Here is a 27,831-nt window from a genome sequence, read left to right on the forward strand (position 1 = left end):
CAATTAACAGAATGTGCTGGTGTTTTAACTTTCAATTCCCACCCTGGTCTCCCTCATCAACCAAACCTGTGCCAGGAGCATGGGACATCCTGCCTCGTAAATTGGGCTGTGCCCCGAGTTAATGAGAACAAGTTTCAGATTTTCTGTGCGCTGCGGGAGGCTCAGTTCAGGTTCCAAAACGTACCTCGTGATGTTGCCGAGGCTGCTGACTTCTTGTTAGCTTCTGTGAAGACATCCCCTTCAATAATGGAGGTTTTGGTCTCTTTCTTTTCAGTGGCAGTGGTCTGTGCTTGAGCTGCCATAGTAGCTGGTCATACTTCAGTAGACTGAACCTTAAGTGGCAAGTACAAAGAAGAGAAAAAAGGAAAAATGAATGAAGTGTTCTTTCCACTGTACTCTAAAACCGCACAAGAGTTTTCTCACTCAGCAATAAACATTTCTAAGTTGTGCAATTAGAGAATGTGTGAGGAATTCAATAGCTTCTTGCATGAATAGGCACAAAGACCACTGGCCAAGGTGTTTATTAGTGCACAGGAGATGTGTTTTTTGCCCCGCCAAGTACAATCTCAGATTCCTACATTTATTGCCATTAAACAGCAATAATTACAGAGCTAAATGAAAGCTTGGTAATTTTAAAAATTCAATTACAGGATGTGGGCGTCACTGGGAATGCCAACACTTACTGCCTGTCCCTAACTGCCCTTGGAAAAGTGGCAGTGAGCTGCCTTCTTGAGCTACTGTTTTTGTTGAGTTTTCCTTCCGATGCAACTGACTGACTTGCAGCAAGTCAATCACATTGAGAATGGCGTGGATTCACGCTTAGGCCTGATCAGGTGACAAAAGCAGATTTCCTTTCCTAAATAAATTTAACAAATAAGGACAACCTTGTTGCTTTTTGGACAGTATTTCTAATCGTCATATCACAGCTCAGTGCCAGTAGTCCACTAGAAAGAGAGCCCCACTCAGCCCGGAGTCATCAGAAATGTGGAAAGATTTAATCGACTACTCCAAAGTCTCCAATTCACCTGGCTGACGATCTCAGATTAAAAGAAAATACAATGGGTCTCTGCACTTAAAGAGGAAACAACAATTTATTGCAAACAGATTGTTTTAAAACAAGATCAGAAAAGAAACATGAATTGCTAACTTTAACCCTCTATAACTTAAACCTTGTTTAAAAATCCGATATAATCACATGCACATACAGATACATGAAGAGACGAGCAAAGACATAAATATTATGGCCAAGGCAGAAGCAAGAAAGGTCAGTGAAGCACACTTCTGGCACCAGTCCAATCACAGGCATCGGTGGGACGTTTCCTTCAATTCCATTCTTATTCCTGTCAGCTCTTTGATGAGGTTGTGGACACATGATTCTCAATCTTTCATTCACCTTTTCAGTGTCTCTGAAGATGTGTTTTCCCTTTTTTTCCTATCAAGAAGGGAATTTGCAGGGGAGCGCAGTGAAGTGTGAGAGAGAGAGAATAACTATTCACTCAGGATCTTCTTTTAATTCTTCACTCACAGAAAGGAGAGAAAGTGAGAGAGAGAGATTTTCTTCTTCGCAGGCTGGATATTTCAGCTGCATTGTCCAAACATAAAACTGTAGCTGTTGGGCCAGGAACCAATCAAGAAATTGTTACTATGCTGAGTACTCCTGAACAGCCAGAACTGGGTCCTGGTTGAAAAACCAAAAGTCTTTCATTGGGTATAACTGTTCTTGGACACACCCACAGAACCAAGGTATCTATCACCCACCCTCACTGCTCGAAAAAGGCATTATTGCAGATACAATCCATAATGAGTTTCAGTTACTGCTTTCTTTACAAAAAACTGCAATACCTTCTCCCTTGTTTGAAAGCAATACAACTTCCACTTTTTAAGTCCACAACCAAAAAAACCAAAAGTGGTCTTTACACTCATACTTTAGATTTTTATTTAGCTATTTTCATTTAAATTCTCTGGCTGACTTTTTGTTCACATTTTCATGGGATAAGAGCATAAGAGAGGGTGGCAGGGTGGCTCAGTGGTTAGTACTGTTGCCTCACGGCACCAGGGACTCAAGTATGATTCCACCCTGAGGTGACTGTCTGTGTGGAGTTTGCACATTCTCCCTGTGTCTGCGTGGGTTTCCTCCAGGTCACAGAGTCATAGAGATGTACAGCACGGAAACAGATCCATCGGTTCAACGCTGCCATGGAAACCAGATATCCCAGCCTAATCTAGTCACACGTGCCAGCACCCAGCCCATATCCCTTCAAACCCTTCCTATTCATAGACGCATCCAAATGCCTTTTAAATGTTGCAATTGTACCAGCCTCCACCACTTCCTCTGGCAGCTCATTCCATACATGTACCACCCTCTTTTATATCTTTTATATCTTTCTCTGCTCACCCTAAAATTATGCCCTCTAGTTCTGGACTCCCCGACCCCAGGGAAAAGACTTTGTCTATTTACCCTATCCATGCCCCTCATCATTTTGTAAACCTCTATAAGGTCACCCCTCAGTCTCCAACGCTCCAGGGAAAACAGCCCCAGCCTGTTCAGCGTCTCCCTCTAACTCAAATTCTCCAACCCTGGCAACATCCTTGTAAATTTTTTCTGAACCCTTTCAAGTTTCACAACATTTTTCCAATAGAAAGGAGACCAGAATTGCACGCAATATTCCAACAGTGGCCTAACCAATGTCCTGTACAGCCGCAACATGACCTCCCAACTCCTGTACTCAATACACTGACCAATAAAGGAAAGCATACCAAATGCCTTCTTCATTATCCTATTTACCTGCGATTCCACTTTCAAGGAACTATGAACCTACACTCCAAGGTCTCTGTTCAGCAACACTCGCTAGGACCTTACCATTACGTGTATGGGTCCTGCTAAGATTTGCTTTCCCAAAATGCAGCACCTCACATTTATCTGAATTAAACTCCATCTAATACTTCTCTGCCCATTGGCCCATCTGGTCCAGATCCTGTTGTAATCTGAGATAACCATCTTCGCTGTCCACTACACCTCCAAACTTCCTAACTGTACCTCTTATGCTCACATCCAAATCATTTATATAAATGACAAAAAGTAGTGGACCCAGCACCAATCCTTGTGGCACTCCACTGGTCACAGGCCTCTAGTCTGAAAAACAACCCTCCACCACCACCCTCTGTCTTCTACCTTTGAGCCAGTTCTGTATCCAAATGGCTAGTTCTCCCTGTATTCTGTGAGATCTAACCTTCCTCACCAGACTCCCATGGGGAAACTTGTCGAACGCTTTACTGAAGTCCATATAGATCACATCTACTGCTCTGCGCTCATCAATTTTCTTTGTTACTTCTTCAAAAAACTCAATCAAGTTTGTGAGACATGAATTCCCATGCACAATGCCTTGTTGGTTATCCCTAATCAGTCCTTGCCTTTCCAAATACATGTACATCCTGTCCCTCAGGATTCCCTCCAATAACTTGCCCACCACCGACATCAGGCTCACTGGTCTATAGTTCCCTGGCTTGTCCTTACCACCCTTCTTAAACAGTGGCACCACGTAAGCCAACCTCCAGTCTTCCGGCACCTCACCTGTGACTATCAATGACATAAATATCTCAGCAAGAGGCCCAGCAATCACTTCTATAGCTTTCCACAGAGTTCTTGGGTAAAATCTGATCAGGTCCTGGGGATTTATCCACCTTTATTCATTTCAAGACTTCCAGCATTTCCTCCTCTGTTATATGGACATTTTTCAAGATATCACCATCTATTTCGCTGCATTCTATATCTTCCAAGTCCTTTTCCACAGTAAATACTGATGCAAAATACTTGTTTAGTATTTCCCCCATTTTCTACAGCTCCACACAAAGGCTGCCTTGCTGATCTTTGAGAGACCCTATTCTCTCCCGAGTTACCCTTTTGTCCTTTGGATTCTCCTTAATTCTATTTGTCAAAGCTATCTCATATCCCCATTTTGCCCTCCTGATTTCCCTCTTAAGTGTACTCCTACTGCCTTTATACTCTTCTAAGGATTCACTCGTTCTATCCTGTCAATACCTGACATATGATTCCTTCTTTTTCTTAACCAAACCCTCAATTTCTCTAGCCATCCAGCATTCCCTATACCTACCAGCCTTCCCTTTCACCCTAATAGGAATATACTCTCTCTGGATTCTCGTTATCTCATTTCTGAAGGCTTCCCATTTTCCAGCCATCCCTTTACCTGCGAACATTTGCTCCCAATCAGCTTTTGAACGTTCTTGCCTAACACTGTCGAAATTGGCCTTTCTCCAACTTAGATCTTCAACTTTTAGATCTGGTCTATCCTTTTCCATCACTATTTGAAATCTAATAGAATTATGGTCGCTGGCCCCAAAGTGCTCCCCCACTGACACCTCAGTCACCTGCCCTGCCTTATTTCCCAAGAGTAGGTCAAGTTTTGCACCTTCTGTAGTAGGTACATCCACATACTGAATCAGAAAATGTTCTTGTACACACTTAACAATTTCCTCTCCATCTAAACCCTTAACACTATGGCAGCCCCAGTCCCATGTTTGGAAAGTTAAAATCCCCTACCATAACCATTCTATTGTTCTTAAAGGTAGCTGAAATCTCCTTACAAATTTGTTTCTTAATTTCCCTCTGACTATTAGGGGATCTATAATACAATCCCGATAAGGTTATCATCCCTTTCTTATTTCTCAGTTCCACCCAAATAACTTCCCTGGATGTATTTCCGGGAATTTCCTCCCTCAGTACAGCTGTAATGCTATCCCTTATCAAAAATGCCACTCCCCTCCTCTCTTGTCTCCCGTTCTATCCTTCCTGTAGCATTTGTATTCTGGAACATTAAGCTGCCAGTCCTATCCATCCCAGAGCCATGTTTCTGTAATTGCTATGATATCCCAGTCCTATGTCCTAACCATGCCCTGAGTTCATCTGCCTTCCCTGTTAGGCCCCTTGCATTGAAATAAATGCAGTTTAATTTATTAGTCCTACCTTGTCCCTGCCTGCCCTGACTGTTTGACTCACTTCTGTTCTCAACTGTACCAGTCTCAGATTGATCGCTTTCCTATTTCCCTGGATCCCACCCCCTCACCTTATTGCTTAAATCCTCCCGAGCAGCTCTAGCAAATCTCCCTGCCAGTATATATGTCCCCTTCCAATTTAGGTGCAATCCGTCCTTCTTGTCCAGGTCACTTCTACCCCAAAAGAGATTCCAATGATCCAAAAATGTGAATCCTTCTCCTGTACACCAGCCCCTCAGCCATGTATGCATCTGCTCTATCCTCCTATTCCTGCCCTCACTAGCTCGTGGCAGAGTAATCCAGATATTACTACTCTTGAGGACCTCCTTTTTAAATTCCTGCCTAGCTCTCTGTAATCACCCTTCAGGATCTCAACCTTTTCCCTTCTTATGTCATTGGTTTCAATGTGGACAATGACCTCTTGCTGATCCCTCTCTCCCTTGAGAACATTCTGCACCCTCTCTGAGACATCCTTGATCCTGGCACCAGGGAAGCAACACACCATTCTGATTTTTCGCAGCTGGCCACAGAAACGTCTGTCTTTACCTCTGACTACAGAGTTGATCTCTTGGAACCCGACTACCCCTCATTGTATCAGAGCCAGTCTCAATACCAGAAATTTGGCTGTTCATGCTATGTTCCCCTGAGAATCCATCACCCCCTACATTTTCCAAAACAGCATACCTGTTTGAAATGGGGATAGCCACAGTGGACTCCTGCACTAACTGCCTACCTCTTTTACCTTTCCTGGATTTAACCCATCTATGTGACAGTATCTGCGACATTTCCCTCTTCCTATAACTGCTATCACATACCGTTGCTGTTGCAAATTCGTCATTCCTCGAACTGTCTCTCTAACCGATCCATTCCATCTGATAGGACTCGCAACCAACAGCATTTATTGCAGACATAATCCACAGTAACCCGTAAACGCTCCTTAAACTCCCACATCTGACAAGAAGCACATATCACTCTACTAAAGGCCATTTTTGCTCCTTCACCATCTACAGACCCAGAAGATAACACCATCTTATTCCTCTACAAAACACTGCTCCAGGTTAAAACTATTCACTTATCCGTTTCTGTTCTGTGACTTCGCCCAAAACAGTTCCTCCAAAATCAGTTGTTAATTTCACTGTTTGTTGATTTTTCCAGATGTACTCTGATATCCAGCGAATTCAAACAGCAAAGGCAGTAACTGTGCAGGTTGACTGTGGTGTCAGTTTCTTTCTCTCTCTCTCCTGCACTGACCTCACCATGTGCTTCCTTTGTCTGTTCCTCTCCCTTTTCAAAACTGCTGTTGTTTTGATTTTTTTTCCCCAAAGTTCCAAAACTCTGCAACAGCATATAAAACAGTAATTGCTGCTCCAGGAATTCGAGGAAATCACCACCAACACCGAAAATACTTCAATAAAGGAGCAGCTGTTACAGCCAGAAATTGTTCCTGTCCTCCATCTTGGATTACCCAGAATCCTGTTTCCTTCCACAGTTCAATGATGTGGAAGTTAGCTGGATTGGCGATATTAAATTGCCCATATTGTCCAGGAATGTGCAGGCTAGGTGGATTAGCCATGAGAAATACAGTACAGGGTTAAGGGGATACTCTTCGGAGGGTTGATGTGGACTCAATGGGCTGAATGGTCTGCTTCCACCCTGTTGGAATTCTATTATTATCTGACTGGCAAGACCAGTGTTTGTTGTCCATTTCCAACTACCCTTAAACTGATTGGCTTGTCAAACTATTTCAGAAGGCAGTTAAGACAGCTAACCATATTACTATGGAATTCCAATTAGGCCAGACCAGGTAAGGACATTTGTGAACCTTTACATGACATTCAATAATACTGTCATGGAAATCATCACTGAGAATAGCTCTATTTTCTAGATTTATTAATTGAATTTAGTTTATATGAGATACTGTGTTGGGATTTCAACCCAATTTCACAAACCACAAGAGCTCTTAGTAAGATTCAAACTTATGTCACCAGATCTTTAGTTCAGGCCTCTGGATTACTAGTCTATGAACACAACCACTACAGTAGTGTAATCCCACAATGACATATTGCAATGTATGCCCTGGACTCAAACCCTAGCAATTTATTTCTGCTTTTATATGAACTGGTGATGTTTGAGATAACTTAAAATATTAAAGTAACAGGTCATAACATTTTTGCCAATCAGGTCAAAGATAATTTAAATTCTTATCATTCTGTTATATTTAATCATAAAAAGTCAAAATATTTTGTTCTGTTGCAGCATTAATGATTCTTTATCATTACCTCTTGGCTTCTCCAGCCTTTACCATCCAAAAAGAAAAGTGGCTGGATGGCCGTAAGAAGGTGAATACAATCTTCACACAAGAGGAGATGTGTCCTTGCCATGGCTCATCTGCTTTTGAAACCCTCATGTACACCTTTGTGGCTCTAGAATTGGCTATTCCAATGCACTCCTGCTTGGCCACCCAGATCTTACTGCCTAAAAACCTGAGGCCACCCCAATGTCCTGCCCAAACAGTTAAGTCTCATTCACTCATCATCCCTGGGCTTGCTGACAAACACAGGCTACCCTGATTTTAAAGCTCTTATCCTTCATATCAAGTCCCACCAGGTCACCATCCTTCTCTATCTCTATAATCTTCTCCAGTCATATTAATCTCTGCATTCCTTAAATTCTTGACTTTTTGATATCCCTGATTTTATTCGTTTCACCATATCATTAGATAGCTAATTGTAGAATTCCCTCCAAAACTGATCAGTTTTAGACTCCAGCTTTAAAATGCTTCTTAAAGCCAAACTCTGTGAACAAGCATTTGGTCTCCTCTCAGAATATTTTCTTACATGGCTCAGTGTTAAATTTTGTTTGATAAATACACCTGTGAAGCACCACGTGACATTTTACTAAAGACGCTATACAATGCAAGCTGTTGGTAGATAACTTAGCCTTCCCCAATAAACCACTTTGAAGCCAGACAGCACATGCCAAGCACCTTTACACAACCCCAAACGCCAAGTAGCAGATCCCCATCTTGCAACTGGCTTAACAGCAGTTTGTGAATGGGTCAATTGCTAAAGCAAATTGCCCAACTTCATTTCCAATGTGAACAGTTGTCTTTATAATGGACAAATTAAAAATCTACTTCTTTCCACCACATGGTATCATCACCGTCAGTCAAAAAGCTCCTAAAATTCAATACAGTTTTATAATGTGGAAAATTTCAAAAAGTAATAAGAGGCAAGCATGTGATTTACAATCTTGTTGAATGACTAAGAGAACTACCTCATAAGTAGTGTAAGTGGTTTGCTGACATTGGGGATTGTATAAAATGGTCAAGGATTGGAGTTAGGTATAGAAATGATACAGAAGAAAATGGAAGTTGACTGATGTATCCATATATTTGTGATCTATAAACAGTCAAATCAATTTATTCCATAAATTGCATGATGTACTTGCATTATCCTTAATGGACAGCATAATAATTGCAGATTTGTAAATCAATTTACAGTCGGTAAACTCCTATGAATAATCCAATTAGTCATTTTGGGAATGCATTCATTATTGAGTGGGAGCAGATTAGCAATGTAGTTTAAGGCACTCTTATTCCACAGATCTGTGATTCGGGCTGAATCTTGGCTGAAATTCCAATACCAACAGCCTGTCACAGCAAGTGATGGATGGCATCAGCTCTTAAGAGGGCCTTGCAACGGTCCTATGGCATCAACTTCAAGTATACTCCAGGGCAGAAGATTTGGCAGAGCTGGCTCTATGTCCCCACAAACAGAGCCACAGGACTGTTTGAACTTTAATGGATCCACTGCCACAGAAACCTCATGCCAGCTACATCAATGTAGGGAAGGTGATATAGGAAGTAAAACTAAAGAGCCACCTGTGTTCAAACAATTTATTCCACATCTCTATTCGGCCTCTTTTTAAAACACACTAGCAGTTTTGTTTTTAATAAGAAAAGCATAAAATAGTCACAGGATCATAGTTAAGATCTACAGAATATTTTCAAACATTAGAGTTGAGAAAGATTAAAACCGTGTGGAGTCAAGAGTGTACAAGAGTTTAAAGTGTTGTTTGTAAAAAAATGTTTACAGGGATATAATTCACAGCTTGGAATAATATATATCTTATGAACTCCATGCTTTTCTTTTAACCTGGCAAGTTTTACTAGTGAGGAGAAATATTCTATTAAGGCAAGTAAACTAAACAAGTCGGAGTTGGTTGAATATTGGTCTGCTCATGTTTATCCTGAGATCAGTTCGATACCACAGATCTATAATGGAATGACTAATACGTAAGACCTTGAGGTCTGATTCATGCTTTTAATTTAAACAATGAAATGTTTCCCATGTGGTGTAATGGCAAAACTCATAAAGAGACAATCAGTCTCAGATTAATGTTCCTTTAACAATAGTCAATTTTAACTCCATAGCAAGATATGGCCTGTAACTATTACCTAAAAGAGGCCCAATATACAAGGGACTTCCCTGGAGCGTCGGAGGCTGAGGGGTGACCTTATAGAGGTTTACAAAATTATGAGGGGCATGGATAGGATAAATAGGCAAAGTCTTTTCCCTGGGGTTGGGGAGTCCAGAACTAGAGGGCATAGGTTTAGGGTGAGAGGGGAAAGATCTAAAAGAGACCTAAGGGGCAACCTTTTCACGCAGAGGGTGGTACGTGTATGGAATGAGCTTCCAGAGGATGTGATGGAGGCTGGTACAATTGCAACATTTAAGAGGCATCTGGATGAGTATATGAATAGGAAGGGTTTGGAGGGATATGGGCTGGGTGCTGGCAGATGGGACTAGATTGGGTTGGGATTTTTGCTCGGCATGAACGGGTTGGACTGAAGGGTCTGTTTCCATGCTGTACATCTCTATGACTCTATGACTTGTCTCAAGAAAGCTGAGATCAAACAGCAATCTGAGCAGTCTAGAATGAAATGGAAAATTAGACAAAGCAGAACAACCTCAGGTTTTATTCACTTCACTTGTCATATTCCAAGATTAGTACATGGAAATATTTCTGCCATGATGGGCAGAGTGTTGCCAACAGAGATTTACAGAAGAAAAAGAAACGTAAAGTTGCCTATTCCTACTCTCCCATTGCAGAGACAGAGATGACTAGTGGAGATTAAATGAGGATTGCCACACCACAAGCAAGAGGCGAGGATCAGAAGGAGAGTCCTTCATGGTAACATCACCCAGTGTGGGAACTAAGCCTATACTAATGTCATGCTACTTCTCAAACCAGCTGTGCAGCCAACTGAGCTAACCACCTCCTTGTTTAAAGGTAAAACGTACTTTCTCTCTACACAGAATGGAAGGCTTTATTGATTACAGCCACCTCACATCCCATCCCCATTGGACCAAATATAGTAAAATGATATTTTGCAATATGTCAAAATTTAGCTAAATACACCTGAACAAATACTTACCTCTGAAGCGACCCAGTAGTAGTTAATGGTATTGATGATTCTTATGGCACTTGGTCATTACGTTTGGACACTGATATAAATAACTAATGATTAAGGATTGAATGCCATTTTTTGGAATGCAGCAGTAGAGTCTGGCTGAATAGCCCTTGTGGGGTTTGCTTAACAGTGCTTTGTGGTCAGGGCGAAAAATCCACCAAGATTTTTCCCTCTTGGAAGATTTAACCGTCGCTGTTCATGGTTTGGAAAAATTAAAGATGATGGGGCAAACTGTAGGTGACCAACTAGAAATAGTACAAACTCTACTGGCATTTACTTGGTTCACCCTTCATATCTTTACGCCTTTATTTGTACAAACTAGAGGAACTCAGAAAAATGACTCAATCTATGCACAGAGTAACAGGTTGCCCTTCTATAAATTTAGGTCAAAATTCCATTTGCCTATTGTTAGAATTAGCATTGCTAAGGGAGGGCTGTACGACATGAGGTACCATCTTACAGAAGGAACAAAGATCCTATTGCATCCTGTCAAACCGGGAGATGAGGAGCTTTCTTTGATATGTTGCTCAATATTTATGCCTTAATCAACATCACTATAACACAATAATGGTTTATTTGGTCAGTGTGCATTAATGTTGTGGGACATTACAGTGTATTGACTGTCATGTGTCCTCCAGCACAATAGTGATACTACTTTAAAGGACTTTATTGGCTACGTTTTTAAAAATTTGTTCTTGGGATGCTAGGGTTGCTTGCAATTGCTCTTGAGAAGGTGGATTGCGGGTGTGGGTCCACTCATAATGCCATTAAAGAAAGAATTTGAGGATTTTGACTCAGGAACAGGAAGTACGTTTGGATGTGACAAGTGCTTTATGAATGCACATTTTCAGTTTGCTACTTTTACATCCAATTTCTCAAATTTCCTCCAATTAAATATCATTCTTCAGGCAAAACCAAGTGTTAAATCTCACTCACCCAACACTATATTGACGTGCCTTGTTTCCAAGTACCAACACCTTAAATCCTCAACCTTTTAGATTTTTCTCATGGTATCATCACACATCTGCAACACCATCCCCCACTAACTCTAAATCTTCATCAGGCAAACTATTTCATGTACACCAAACCCTCCACTTCTCTGACCTGTCACACTGCCATTTCTTGTTGCTATATTATCAGCAGTGCAGCATTCAGTAGGTTTCACTTTCTGAACCAACATTTTGACCAAGAAAAGCCAAATTTCAGATTTCCCCACTTTGAACCTGACGGTTACGTGAACTCAACACTTCAGATTTACTTGAATGCCTTTTCAAAGTTGCAGTCCCAAACTCTCTGGCCTGCCAGCAAATGTCCAAAGGAGGGGATGAGATAGGAGCAAGTTCCCTATTCAACTGCGAAGGCTATTGGAGGACCAACCTTAGATCTGGCTGTTCTCAAAAAACTGTCACCATCCTCTGCCTAATTCACAGTGATTCTCATCAGAAGAACTACCACAGACCCGAGTTAAGTGAAAATTGGTCTCAAGTAAGATTGTGCCATTGCACACCAATCCTTACCTCCACCTTTCTCATCATGATCCAGCAACTCACTTGGAGCAAACTAACCACAGGTGTGGGAACTGCCCAACTTCTGCTGCTGTCAATCCAAAATCAAAACTCACTCCAACCTTGGTTACTTAGTTACACTGTGCAGGTAATACTTGCTCTGTGCTCAAGCAGAAGCCGATCTCCAAGTCATTGTCAATTCCTTCACTGAAGTGTAAGAGATTTTAAAAGAAAAACTTTTACCAAATAAGTAGTAAACTAATCTTCCAATCAGGTCTCATAGTACATCTCCTCCCTTGATTAAGATCAATGGTAAGGTTCTGGAAAATGTGAACCATTTTCCATATCTTGAAAGCCTGCTCTTACGGCACACATCGGCAACAAAACTCAACATTTTACCTCCAACATGCCAGTTCAACCCTTGGTCGACTCAGGAGGTTATTATTTGAGGATCAGGGATTCAAACCAGAGCTTAATGTCATTGTTTATCCAAAGTAATTGCTGCACTTCTACATGTTTCAGACACTTACACTTTACACAATAGACTAAACACTATATTTTATACCATTGGAGAAGGTCCAACAGTAGAGTCATTACAAGATCCTCCAAATCCAGTGGCAAGAAAGGAGAACACAAAAGCAGTGTTGGATACCTAAAATCACAGCACTAATCACTCGATGGCAGCTCTGTTTGGGCACAGCACATCTTTCATCTTCATGTTACATGACTTCCAAAACGATCTCACTACTTAGAGCTAGATCATATCCAGAAGTAGAAGCATATCATCCTCGATTCCGATGAACTCTGCGAGAAGGCGAAAGGGGCTTACTGCACTGTTAATTGGGAGGCGATCCCCATCTCCACTGGCAATTCGAAAACTGGAGACTATCCCAAAGGCTTTGGGATCCAGAAATGACCTCTGTGACTGTAAGTTTACAATCCTTTCTGCACCAGCATTGGAAAATTCTGAGTTTGGAAGATCAGATAAATGTCAAGCTGAACAGAGGTTGTATTTGGATTGATTTGGCAGGAGACCAATGATCAGGACTGGAGCCTGGACCAGGACCAATGATCAGGGACTGGAGCCTGGGCCAGGACCAATGATCAGGGACTGGAGCCTGGGCCAGGACCAATGATCAGGGACTGGAGCCTGGGCCAGCAGCCAAAGGAAGTGGCTTCTGTTATTCTAATACTCAGTTGGAGGAAACTAATACTCATCTAGGACTGGTCAATCTATAAAATTCAAACATGACCAGACAGAGTAAATACAGGAAGGATGTTCCCAATCACTGGTGAGTCCAAGTGTCACAGCTGAAGGATAGTGGTGGGCCTGTGGAATTCACTCTCACAGAAAATGGTTGAGGCTGAAACATCAAATATTTTTAAGCAGGAGACAGATATAGTTCTTCTGACTAGAAGGTCAAAGGGCAATTGGGAAAAAGTGGGAAAAGTGTACCAAGTACATTGGCAACCATGATCATCTTGAATGGTGAAACAGGCTGAAAGGGCCAAATGGCCTACTCCTGCTCCTATTTTCTGTTTCTATCGATGTCAGCTATGCCCTCAAAAACAAACAGGCAATCAAAGCAAGGTGATACTGAGGTATTTGTAAATGGTGACCCTCGGGGCAGAGTGTGGGTGGGGAAAAAGGATACATGGTGAACTTTGAAAGTGAGATTCATGTCGGGAGATTGGAGTGGAGTGGGGGGGTGGCAGTGGGGGGGGAGTGAAGTCAATAGGAAGCCATTACTTAAGATGATCTGACTATGTTAATACAGGCAGAAATGGAACCATGTGAAGGTGCAGTTTTGCTGGGCAATGAAGGCAAGGGATCAATGCAGAATTACGTGGTCAACATTGATGAAAGGTGCAGGTAGTTGAAGAGACACAATCCCATGAGGCCACAGTCCCAGGGAATCTATTAGTTCTAGGAAGGATCTCAATTTATACCCTGGTGACAGTAAACACAGCATCAGGATGAATCATTGCAGATTTACACTGAGAGCAGGAAAGATGTTGTGAAACAATAGATTTAGAAATTATTTATGTATTAAGGAAATGATCTGTGAAATATACACATATTTTGTATAAAGTGAGAGTAGCGCTTTATTCAAGTTCCTTCCCAGGGGCTGTTTAAGGGATGGCTATCGCACAAGTATTTATTTAATTTTTGTGTATTTTTGCAGATCCAGAAAGGAATGCATCTTTCAGCCAAAGCTTCAGATGCACTTCCAGTTTAGCAGGAATTAGCTGTTGATTATTACAATCAAGCCTCTTAAAATAATCTGCACTGAGGAAAAGAAAGTTGAAACCTTCTTAGGGAAATGAATTAAAACCAAGACACCAGGATGTTTAATAGCTGTGAGTCTAACGATAATTTCTTTAAGAGCCTGATTCATTTTTTTTTCCATTCTGGCTTCCTACCTTCGAATCCCATGTCTCACCACATCCCTCACCACCACGCACCATCCTTCCCCCTCTTTTTCCTTTCAGTGCCACATTCAAAGTAGCAACCATGCACCAAGGGAGGTCAGAAGTCAGAAGATACCACAGAGCAAGTTCAGTTGGGCTTTGTTTACACATGAGTAAGATTCATAATCGGACTCATACACCACGAGACGTATGGTTAGCCTTGTGTCAGGTTTGACTGAATGCAGTTTGAAAGCAGCTTGGCCCAATGGGAAAATGGTCAACCGGAGCAAAAAAGAATGGTATTTAGCCGGGTGCCGGGAATTTAGCTGTGATGTTTGGTTACGACGTTTACACTGGAGGATGGTATCTGGGAGTAATTACTCAGAATTACAAGCAGATTTGTTTCTCAATCAGCACACACAAAAAAAGACACCTGCAATGAGAATTTACAAGAAGATTCTTTGTTAAGGACCAGATTGCTATTTTCTCAATTTAAATTTATCGTGTTCAGTAAATGAAGCACATTCCCACTTACTTTATGTCCAACCTCAACAATGGATACTCACAGGTCAGATGCATTTGAAAGTCACTTTATTCTGTTCCCTCAAGGTGATGTGTGACAAGGCACCCTCTATTTCTAAGCACAGCTATTTCTCAGACATCTTTATGGCCGATCTAACTTACCAACTGATTGATATTATCAACCTCTTTTTGTCTCACACTGGCATCCCATTTGTCATTTAATCATTCCAGTTTTCCACCTTATCGCAATCCTTTCCCTTTTGTTCTGTGCCCTCCATTCTACCCCTAGCAAGCCTACTGTCCCTGTCTCTGTATGCACTTAAAAGCTGTTCATTGCTAACTCCTTCCAGTCCCAATGAAAATTCACCAGCCTGAAACATTTCCCACATTACAACAGTCATTAAATTCAACAGCACTTCATAGGCAAAGCTGTACTTCAGGGCACCTGAAGATCATTAAAGACACTATATAAATGCAGGTTCTTTCTTGCTTCCTCTATTAAATGGTACATAGCATGTATTGCTGTGTGTGTACTTTGCCTTTAAGAGGGTGCATCTTTAAGTATGCTGTATGCTGACTGTAGACATGTTGTGCTTCCACCTGGCCATTCGTCTGCTGTGCGTTTGCAAGTTGTAAACTCTCACAGATCTGTTGTTTGCTTTGATGTCTGCTTCATAATTTATAATGTGTTTTACTGTTTTAAATAAACTAACCCACAGAGTTAATCAATCTCTGATAAGCCATTGAATATCAGATCAAGATCATTAACATGTCCTGTATTAAACACTGACTCTTGCCAAAGTAGCCTTCAACAGGTCCAAGCGGCAGGCTGGGTGTGTGTGTGTGTGTGGGGGCAGGGGGGAGGTTGGTGGTGGTTACAGTTCACGTCTGCCTGCCCCAGTAACCATTGGCGCGGTCTTAATCAAGAACCGAGCTATCTCTCCAGTGGTCCAACTCATCTGTGCTGACCAGACATCCCAATCTGGCCTACTCCCATTTGACGCATATCCCTCTGAACTCTCCCTATTCCTATACCCATCCAGACGCCTTTTAAATGTATTTATACCTGCCTCCACCCCTCATCTGACAGCTCATTCCATACACACACAACCCACTGCATGGATAAGTTACCCCTCAGGTCCTTTTTAAATCTTCCTCCCCTCACCTCAAACCTATGCCCTCTCTGGCATCTCTTTTCTGGCTAGAGAGGAATTAAAAGTTTGGATCAGAGCCCCTGTCATTTTCTCCCTCATCTCCCACAGCATCCAGGGATACAATTCATCCAGACCTGGGGTTTTGTCCACCTTGAAGGCTGCTACAATCTCCAATAACTCCTCAATTCCTATGTCAATGTGCTCAAGAACCTCACAGTCCATTTTCCCAAACTCTAAACCTATATCCTCCCACTACTGAGTGAGGATTTAACGCCTTACCAATGTCTGTCTTGAGGAAAATAAAGTTGGTGTGAACAGTAAGGAAACCTCCTTTTGGGAAATGAATTAAAACCAGTTCACCAGAATGTTTAATAGCCACCTTCTGTGGCAATGAGTTCCACAGATTCACCAACCTCTGGATGTAGGAATTCCTCCTCATCTCAGTTCTGGGCTATGTCTGTACCCAGGTGGCCCTTAGAGAGGGAGCATGCAGTGTCTACAAACACCGTCAAAGCCTTTACAGAGAGATGGCCACAGCAGGGGTTGGAATGCATAATTTCCTCCTCCAACGCCATTTTAATTTAATCCCCTCACTCTTTTTCTACCCTCCCTTATTTTGCTATGATTGTATTGCTCCTAGCAGACAGTGCTTGTAAATTGTTATTTTAATAAGCGATACAGATAATTTGGTGGAAAAGAAAATTGCTTCTTTCCCTGTCAAACATCCAGTCTATCACTGCTCCGGTGTTTTACTGCTACGCATCTCTAGCACTTTCTGAAAACTGCTGATCTGTGTTCGTGGAAGTAGTTTCATTCTGAAGGGATTTGAATTGATTACAAAAAAAAATCCCGAAAGGGCCACCAGACTTGAAATGTTAACTCTGATATCTCTTCACAGATGCTGCCAGACCTGCTAAGCTTTTCCAGCAACTTCAAATTTTTTGTTTCTGAACTGACAATTTGGGCTTCAACTATCCAAATGAATTTTCACTTTTTATTTGACTTGAAGGTAAATTTATTGTCAGTTTTCATTTCCCCGAGGAAGGCGGCCAGCATCTAACCTTTTGGGCAGCAACTCAGTGTTTTTGCTGAGCTTCTTTTACTGACATTAAGACTCGATCATGTAGTGTCCAATTCACATCACATTGGGCTGGGCCAGCAGGTTCGAAGCTGTGAAGGTAATGAGTAAACCAATTGATTTTTATGACCAGATAGCAGCTTTATAGCCCCTTTGACCAGCGTTACTCCACACATTCCCAGATTAAATTCATAGATATACGCAGGAATAACAGATATCAAAATTCCCTCTCCCCACAATAATCTGGCAACTAAGCAACAAGAATCCTCAATGCTCACTTCTGATTGAAAATGAATTTTGCATTCTGCCTGTGTGTGGCTTGAAAGCTGGGTTACCAGAACCTTACCAACAATAGGGTGCATTTATATAGCACCTTGAATATAGCACCCTGTCTCTTCACTACTATACTCAATATATGATCATGACTCATTTCACATATTCCCTGTCTGTATTTCTCTTTCAGATTTTGCCTTTTCCATCATACTTCATTTAGCCAAGCGGTCTCATAAAAACTAGGAATAGGATCAGGCAATTCAACCCCTCGAACCTGCTCCATCATTTGATTTAATCACTGTGTATTCCACGGTCTCCTCAAGTTCTTGAGTCCTTTGACCCCTCTACTGTCTACACACCAGGAGGAAACCCATACGGAGAGCATCCAAACTCCACACGCACAGTTGCCTGAGGCTGGAACTGAACCCGCGTCCCTACTGCTGTGATGCAGCAGTGCTAACCACTGCGCCATTCTGCCACACCAACTTATGGCTGCATAGTGCCGATTGGCACTAGCTAGAAGGGAATCCAAACATATGTCAGGATGCATTACTGAGTGTGATTTTGTCACACATTGATTAAAAGGACACATTTGCTTCTGTATAAGCAGTGCACTGCTATCAGCTAACTGAACAGGCACACAGATATTCAGATTACATTGAAGTGAGCTGTATATTTGCTTTGCAGTGTAAACATAGTTGAACTGTGTCTAAGTGTTAAGGATTATGTGCTTCCACTTTGAGATATTTCAATAAAGCACGTTTTGTGTGGTTTTGCTTTTGACAACAGTAATCTTGGCGCACCATAAAAACTCCATTTAATAAAATCAACAGCATAGAGAAACAGCTTTCACCTCCTATGTAAAGAATTGATTTTATCAGAACACTGCTGTGGAGATGTCCACACGCGCTGATCTCTGCTTTTTCAGCACCTACCCACAACCGCACAACCCTCCTCCTTCCCCATTTTGTCACTAATTCTGCTTCAACGAGACATACTATCAACAGCTGAGGAAGTCCCTTATGCTCCGACATTCCTTTCTGTGTTCCAGTGGAGAAGCAAAATAAACAGAGCTTCAACTAAACAAACAGACTCTTTTACAGGAACAAGAGAGAAGCTATCAAGCAGCATTATCACAGCTGGGATGGCCCATCTCAACACAGGGCACTGCAAGGAGATCTTCACCTTTCAGTCACTTCAAGCCAATTTTTTTTAAATTGAAAGTGATATCTCCAACACCATTCAAATACCAAATTCCGGTGTCAACCGCCTGAAAGGTAGATGCTAGGAAACACTGCAGTCCCTGTATCAGAACCGCTTGCCACTCAGATACTGCCACAAGTTTAGTTGGAATGTGTTGGCATTTAAACAATTGAGAGAGACTGTGCAATGGAGCAATCAGACATGGGTTTTGAGTGACAGAAACAGCTGCTGGTTGCGATCGATTGGGAGTTTCCTCTCATCGCTAAGGATCCTGAATCAGGTAAAAATGTCCCACTGTCCTGCATTTCATTCTATCTTTGTCCTTGTCTCCTTTTGCTTCCTTTGATTTTCTGTCTTATTGCTGCTTCTCTCTTCCTATTAGAACAAAGAACAATACAACACAGGAACAGGCCCTTCAGCCCTCCAAACTGGCACCAACACATTTTGCCCTTTCATACTAAACTGTCTTCACTTACAGGATCCTTATCCCTCTGTTCCTTTCCTATTCATGTATTCGTCACTTTGATCGCTTCATCTCCATTTCCCCATCCTGTTTTTAGTTTGGTTCAATCCACGCTATAAGAAAGATATATTGTAATGAAGGGGGTGCAGAGGAGATTTAGCAGGATGTTGCCTGGGGTGGGGCATATCAGCTGTGAAGTGAGGTTGGGTGTTTTCTCTGGAATGCAGATGGTTGAGGGGGGACCTGATTGAGATATAGAAGATGTTGAGGGGCAGAGACTGGGTGAATAGCAAACAGCTGTTCCCCTTAGTTGAAGGGTCAATAACAAGAGGCACTTTAAAGTGAAAGGCAGGAGGTTCAGTGGGAATTTGAGGAACGACCTTTTCACCCAGAGGGTGGTAGTGGTCTGGAATGCACTGCCTAGGGAGTAGTTCTGGCATGAAACCTCACAACCTTTGAAAAGTACTTGGATGAGCACATGATGTGTTATAACATTCGAGGCTATGGGCCTCGTGTGGGGAAGTAGGACGAGTGAAGGTAATAGTGTATCATTAGCAGTAGAGAATCAATGAGTTGAAGGGCCTGTCTGTTCTCTACAGTTCTATGATTTCACCACTTTCTCATCACTTTCCCTGCTCCCCTTTCTCAGGTGTTATTCTTGTTTTCCAGATAACTCTTTGGCCTGAGTCAGACAGCCATGCGTTCAAGCCCTACCAAGAATCATCTAGACTCGAAACAGCAGTTTGCTCTCTCTCCACGGATGCTACCTGACCTGCTGTCATCTCCAGCATTTGTGATTTTCACCACAGTACAAGCTATCTAGCCTGAAAGAGCAGTGCAATGAAGCAGTGTTTGTCAGAGCCTGTCCATCTGTTTGGAGGAAATGAAAATTGCTGCTCAAACTCTGAGGACGAGCAGGAGTTCCCATCCAAAGGTCTAGCATACTGAAAGTGTCACTGAACTAGGAATCCAAAGAACCATGTTGATTGTCTCGGGGCACAGGTTTTAATCCCACCATTGCCCCAGGTGAAAACTCAACTTATTAATATGCGTCAGTCCTACTGACCATGACAGTGATCTCCCAGTGTGTTAAAAACCCATCTGGTTCACTAATATTCTTCGAGGGAAAGTAATTTGTGATCCACAGCCACAGAAATCTGGCTGACTCTTAACTATCCTCAGCAAAGGCAACAAATGCTAACTGTAGCAAGTGATGTCTGCATCCTATTAAAACATGATCATTATCACTTTTCTTTAATCATTCATAGGATGTTTTGTATGGTGTATTACTGCTTCTGGATTGGCTGCTACATTTGCCCATGTTAGAACATTAATGCATTAGCTACTAAAGGCTTAAGAGATAGTGTTTCAATGTAAATTCTTTCTTCCTCTCACTTTGCTTCTTTCTTCTGGCTTTGTCTCTCTCTTTGTTTCCATAAAGACATGAGGGGAAAGTGTCATCTGAGGACTCCAGGGCCTTGGAACAAGCTTGCAATAATTTCATGGAGCTGCACATCATTGAGTATAACTAACACAGTGTAGGCAGATTAAGGATATGCCAGAACAACTCCACATTAGAAGTTTCAGGACTCTTAGTGGGCGGCACGGTGGCACAGTGGTTAGCACTGCTGCCTCACAGCGCCAGAGACCTGGGTTCAATTCCCGCCTCAGGCGACTGACTGTGTGGAGTTTGCACGTTCTCCCCGTGTCTGCGTGGGTTTCCTCCGGATGCTCCGGTTTCCTCCCACAGTCCAAAGATGTGCAGGTCAGGTGAATTGGCCATGCTAAATTGCCCGTAGTGTTAGGTAAGGGGTAGATGTAGGGGTATGGGTGGGTTGCGCTTCGGCGGGGCAGTGTGGACTTGTTGGGCCGAAGGGCCTGTTTCCACACTGTAAGTAATCTAATCTAATCTGAAGACATACCAGACCAGACTACAACTACAACAGGGTTCTGAGGAAGGATCACTGGACCTTCTGATTTCTCTCCACAGACGCTGCCAGAACTGCTGCGCTTTTCCAGCAATTTCTGTTTTTGTTTCTGATTTCCAGTATCAGCAGTTTTTTTCAGTTTTTACTTAGATCGGGCTACAACATGGACATGACGACCTGCAGATGATAGCTTATTCCAAACCTAATGTAACCCAAAGTTTGAGCCCGGTTTTTCTATGATTAACATATAGAGCAGTGTTCAGTATTAATGCGCAATAAATAGTGCTCCTTTCAGTCCAAGCCTGAAGACAGTCCATGACTTTACCTTCTCCTTGCTCAGTCTGACAAGAACTTGACCTCACAGTGCAGCATCAAACCATGTAATAACAGATGAAAGGCACACAGGATGCGCTGACAGGATGGCGTGAATTGGGTGGGAGGTGGTTTGTTGAGAGCAGAAATATTAGCTTAGGTCGGTTAAGTCGAATGGGTTTCCAGCACAGGAATAGGGCCATGTAATTCTGCATTTTTCAATCTTCGCTTCTCTCCTCCTTGCTCTACCTCTTTCTTTTTGTTTCATTATCTTACTTAGCTCCTCTGTCAGGTTGATGCAAAAGTCACTGGAAAAAATGCTGAAAGTTTAAGCGAAAGTCAGGAAATAACTGAGGAATAAATAAATGAAACAGGAAAGAAAGCAATGCATGTGAGGAGAGTGAGCCCAGAGAACGATACCTTATCCAACTATTTTTCTGTTCCCACTTAATCAAGAGATCCGTTTGTGGTAACAGGGCAACATAACTTTGGTCACTTATAACTTATTAGAATATGATTTGTATAACCACAGAAAAATGTTATTTACACTCTTATGTATTTCCAGTAAGCATTTCCTTCATACCTTAAATTGGGAAGCGGACTGACTTACTGTGAAAACATGGATTTTGGCATCTTCAGTAAAAAAAGATCTCTCATAAGTGCACACACAGCAAAGTACATGTTTAGCTTTGCGGGTGGACATGGCACATCACCAACCTGTTTAGTTGTCCTAAGTCTCATTTTCAGAAACGGCATTGTAGACATTAGGATTGGATAGACTATATGTCATCTATAACCTCCCGACACTTTCTGTTCATCAGCTATTTTGCTGAAATGCAAATTTTCCATATGGAGCTATGGATGGCTCGAGATGTTAATGTACTCATTTTGCTACAGAGATTTCTGAACACTCCAGAACTTAACCATTTTTTCCAAGCAATTCAGAATCACTTTGAACAAATTTCATTGCTTAGCTTTATTGGCATTCATAACTCTGCTGCAATTTTTTTTTTAACATTTGTTGAACGCGCATTAAAACTTACTTTTTCATAAATTAGATTAGATTCCCTACAGTGTGGAAACAGGCCCTTCGGCCCAACAAGTCCACACCGATCCTCTGAAGAGCAACCCACCCAGACCCATTCCCCTACATTTACCCCTTCACCTAACACTATGGGCAATTTAGCATGGCCAATTCACCTAACCTGCACATCTTTGGACTGTGGGAGGAAACCGGAGCACCCGGAGGAAACCCACGCAGACACGGGGAGAATGTGCAAACTCCACACAGACAGTTGCCTGAGGTGGGCGTTGAACCCGGGTCTCTGGCACTGTGAGGTAGCAGTGCTAACCACTGTGCCACCGTGGCACCCATTTAGTTTGTTTTCAGGTGATTGTTTCCTATTTGTCACTTCATGCTCTTCTAGGGCCAGTACTGGATCTCAGGGTACGCTTTAACAGATGCAATAAAGGTGTAGTTACATGGACTAACACTCTGTGACCGAAGGAAGCTGAAGGATATCCAAGTTAAAGATGTCTCCAGCACTTCTTGGTGCCCCTTGTGCATGTAACAACTGAGGTTATGCACCATATCCCCAGCCCTCATCCTATCCCCAATTTCTTCTTTAAGGAGTAACAAGGATTTTGCATCCACCATTGCTAGATATTCTATCAACTCAAAACTATTTCCTTTCTACTGACACTCTTAAACCATGGCAGTTTGGTTATAGAGCTACAATGAAGGTCATTTAACAGGACAATATGGGAAAGAAAGACTGATCAAATCTGCATTGATATTACATTATTCACCTTCTTAGAATATTCCAAAGTACTTTCTTTTTATCTGCTCACAGAATATGGATGTCACTGGTAGGATCAGCATTTATTGCCCATTCCTAGTTACCCTTGTGAAGGTGCTGGTGAGCTGCCCTCTTGAACCGCTGCAGTTAATTTGGTGGAGATAGACCCGCAATGCCGGTAGGGAGAGAATTACAGGATTCTGACCCAATGATAATCAAATGAACATTGACACATTTCCAAATCAGAATGGTGAGGGACATAGAGGGCAACATGCAGGTGGTGGTGTTCCCATGTATCTGCTGCCCTTGCCCTTTGAGATGACAATGGCCATGGGTTCAGAAGATGCTGGCTAAGGAGCCTTGGTGAATTTCCACAGTGCACCTCATAGATATTACTCATTGCTGTTACTAAGGGAGGGAGTGGATGATGGTGGTTGTAGTATTAACCAACTGATCTATCTTGTTTGGCATGGTGTTCAGCTTCTTGAGTATTGTTAGAACTGCACCCATCCAGGCCAATGAGGATTATTCCATCACACTCCTAACTTCTGCCTTGTAGATGGTGGACTGGCTTTGGAAAGTCAGGAGGGGAACTAATCACTGCAAGACTCCAAATTGGCTGATTCTCTCATCACATTACTGCTGCAGAACTTATGCTCAAAATGTCGACTCTCCTGCTCCTCAGGTGCTGCCTGACCAGCTATACTTTTCCAGTATCACACTTATTGACTCCTAATTGGCTGGCCCAGTTCAGCTTCTGGTCAATAGCTACCCCACCAAGGGGTAACCATTGTCCTTCATTGTCAATGAGCTGTTCTTAAGTGTTGACACTGTTGAATTGGTTGACAATTGAGTATCAATGCAAAGTGGTTATGTAAAACCTGCATAAAGCACTGTTCAGCCTCAACTGAATCCAAGCCTGTTGATAGGTTCCCATGTAGCAGACTGGGCAAGAAAGGAAGAGGGTTTGGGATCAATGGCAAAGTGACACTTGGATCCAAAATTGACTGAGAGGCTGGAAGAACAGGATGACAATAGAGAGAACTAGCTCCCACTGTTGCCTCAAATACATTTCCTCACACCCTGTTTCCTGTAAGAATTCCATTTCACTTTGCCAGTCTCTCCATCTTGATCGCATCTGTTCCAGTGATGTCACCTTCCTTGACATGCCTCCAACATGACTTCAATACATTAAGGGCAAAAGGGGAATTAGGGATAAAATAGGGCCTCTCAAAGATCAGTAAGGCGGCCTTTGTGTGGAGCCACAGAAAATGGGGGAGATACTAAATGAATATTTTGCATCAGTTTTCACTGTGGAAAAGGATATGGAAGATAATAGAATGCAGGGCAATAGATGGTGACATCTTGCAAAATGTCCAGATTACAGAGGAGGAAGTGCTAGATGTCTTGAAACAGTTAAAGGTGGATAAATCCCCAGCACCTGATCAGGTGTACCCGAGAACTCTGTGGGAAGCTAGCTGGGCCTCTTGCTGAGATATTTGTATCATCAATAGTCACAGGTGAGGTGCCGGAAGACTGGAGGTTGGCTAACATGGTGCCACTGTTTAAGAAGGGTGGTAAAGACAAGCCAGGGAACTATAGACCAGTGAGCCTGATCTCAGTAATGGGCAGGTTGTTGGAGGGAATCCTGAGGGACAGGATGTACATGTATTTGGAAAGGCAAGGACTGATTAGGGATAGTCAACATAGTTTTGTGCATGGGAAATCATGTCTCACAAACTTGATTAAGTTTTTTGAAGAAGTAACAAAGAAATTGATGAAGGCAGAGCAGTAGATGTGATCCATATGGACTTCAGTAAGGCGTTTGACAAGATTCCCCATGGGAGACTGATTAGCAAGGTTAGATCTCACGGAATACAGGGAGAACTAGTCATTTGGACACAGAACTAGCTCAAAGGTAGAAGACAGAGGGTGGTGGAGAAGGGTTGTTTTTCAGACTGGAGGCCTCTACTTTTTGTCATTTACATAAATGATTTGGATGCGAGCATAAGAGGTACAATTAGTAAGTTTGCAGATGACACCAAAATTGGAGGTGTAGTGGACAGTGACGAGGGTTACCTCAGATTAAAACAGGATCTGGACCAGTTGGGCAAATGGGCTGAGAAGTGGCAGATGGAGTTTAATCAGATAAATGTGAGGTGCTGCAATTTGGGAAAGCAAATCTTAGCAGGACTTATACACTTAATGGTAAGGTCCTAGGGAGTATTGCTGAACAAAGAGACCTTGGAGTGCAGGTTCATAGCTCCTTGAAAGTGGAGTCGCAGGTAGATAGGATCGTGAAGAAGGTTTTTGGTATGCTTTCCTTTATTGGTCAGAGTATTGAGTACAGGAGATGGGAGGTCATGTTGCGGCTGTTCAGGACATTGGTTAGGCCACAGTTAGAATATTGCATGCAATTCTTGAAATGGTTCAGAAAAGTTTTACAAGGAAGTTGCCAGGGTTGGAGGATTTGAGCTATAGGGAGAGCTGAACAGGCTGGGGCTGTTTTCCTTGGAGTGTTGGAGGCTGAGGGGTGACCTTATAGCGGTTTACAAAATTATGAGGGGCATGGATAAGGTAAATAGGCAAAGTCTTTTCCCTGGGATCGGGAAGTCCAGAACTAGAGGGCATAGGTTTAGGGTGAGAGGGGAAAAATATAAAAGACACCTAGGGGGCAACGTTTTCACGCAGAGGGTGGTACATGTGTGTAATGAGCTGCCAGAGGATGTGGTGGAGGCTGGTACAATTGCAACATTTAAGAGGCATTTGGATGGGTATATGAATAGGAAGGATTGGAGGGATATGGGCCGAGTGCTGGCAGGTGGGACTAGATTGGGTTGAGATATCTGGTCGACGTGGACAGGTTGGACTGAAGGGTCTGTTTCCATGCTGTACATCTCTATGACTCTATGAACTGAGGACTCCCTTGCCCACTGTAGTTGACAGAGCCCTCAGCCATGTCTGACCCATCTCCCACACTTCTGCCCTCATCCCTTCTTCACATTCCAAAGCAACGATAGGGTTCACCTTGTCTTCATTTTCCCCTCCATCAGCCTCGATATTCAAAGGGACATCCTCCACCATTTCTGCTACCTCCAACAGGATAGCACCACCAAACACATCTTCCCCTCCCCTCCACAGGAAGTAGATATTCCACAGGAACTGTTCCCCCGGTTTCCTTCACACCTAACATTTCCTCACTCCCTCCATGACATCTTTCTATGCAACTGCAGAAGGTGTACTATTTGCCCATTCACCTTCTCCCTCCTGACTGCCCAAGGCCCCAAATATGGTTTCCAGGTGAAGCAGCATTTCAGAAGTACTTCTTTTAATCTAGTGTCCTGCATTTACTGCTCACAATTAGGGCCAAACATGAGATTGCAAGTACTTGGACGTACATGGTAAAATGGGAAAGGGACAAGAGAAGAAGTGTGGGATATGGGTCAGCACAGCTTTCTCAAGGGGAGGTCATGCCTGACCATAAGACCAAAAAACCAAAAGATACAGGAGCAGAAATTAGGCCAATCAGCCTATCTTGTCTGCTCTGCCATTCAATCATGGCTGATGAGTTTCTTAACCCCATTTTCCCGCGTTCTCCCCGTTACCCTTGGTTACCATGACAAACAAGAACCTACCTATCTCCATCTTAGATATACTCAACGATCTGGATTCCACAACTTTCCTTGGCAACGAATTCCATAGATTCACCACTCTCTGGTTGAAGGAGTTTCTCCTTATCTCTTTCCTAATAGGTCTTCCCTTTACTCTAAGGCTGTGCCCTCAGATCCTAAAGTCTCTCCTACCAATGGAAACATCTTTCCAACATCCAGTCTGTCCCAGGCCATTCAGTATTCTGTATGTTTTACCTCATCCTTGTAAACTCCATTGAGTATAGACCCAGAGTCCTTAAATGTTCCTCATATGTTAAGCTTTTCATTCCTGGGACCATCCTCGTGAACCTTCTCTGAACACACTCCAGGGCCAGTACATCCTTCCTGAGATATAGAGCCCAAAACTGCACAATACTCCAAATGTGATCTGACCAGAGCCTTATAGAAATATATCTGTGCCTTTTTATTCAAGTCCTCTCAAAGTAAATGCCATCATTGTATTTGCCTTCCGAACTACTGATTCAACCTGCAAGTTTACCTTAAGAGAATCCTGGACTAGAACTCCCAAGTTGCTTTGCATTTCAGATTTCTGAATTTTCTCCCAATTTAGAAAATAGTGCATGCCTCTATTCTTCCGACCAAAGTGCATGACCTCACACTTTCTGAGGTGATTACGAGTAAGTTAGATAAAGGAGAGCCAGTGGATGTGATCTATTTCATTTTCCAGAAGGCATTTGACAAGGTGCCGCACAGAAAGTATAGGGGAGGCAATGGCCTAGTAGTATTATCATTAGCCATTAATCCAGAAACTCAGCTACTGTTTTGGGGACTTGGGTTCAAATCCCACCATGATAAATGGTGAATTTGAGTTAAATAAAGAATCTGGAATTAAGGGTCTAATGATGACCATGAAGTCATTGTCATAGTACATAGAAAAGTACAGCACAGAATAGGCCCTTCGACCCACAATGTTGTGCCGAGGATTGTTCCTAATCTAAATTAAAATAACCCCTTCATTCACTGCTATCATGTGCACGTCCAGCAGTCACAGAAATGTCCCTAATGACTCTGCTCCCACCACCACT

The 27,831-nt window shown here is 42.5% G+C and overlaps 1 protein-coding gene across 3 annotated transcripts in view; it reads right to left on the reverse strand.

Moving 5' to 3' along the window:
- Positions 1-27,831, reverse strand: part of gli2a (GLI family zinc finger 2a) — a 400,256-nt gene that overhangs the window by 295,311 nt on the left and 77,114 nt on the right. For all 3 annotated transcript variants that reach the window (XM_072579873.1, XM_072579871.1, XM_072579867.1), the window contains exon 3: positions 185-332. In XM_072579873.1, the coding sequence (XP_072435974.1) occupies positions 185-235 (51 nt within the window). In that variant the 5' untranslated portion in view covers positions 236-332. The remainder of the gene's footprint in view (positions 1-184; positions 333-27,831) is intronic.

The sequence above is a fragment of the Chiloscyllium punctatum genome, chromosome 10 (assembly GCF_047496795.1).
Source record: "Chiloscyllium punctatum isolate Juve2018m chromosome 10, sChiPun1.3, whole genome shotgun sequence".
Lineage (NCBI taxonomy): Eukaryota > Metazoa > Chordata > Chondrichthyes > Orectolobiformes > Hemiscylliidae > Chiloscyllium > Chiloscyllium punctatum.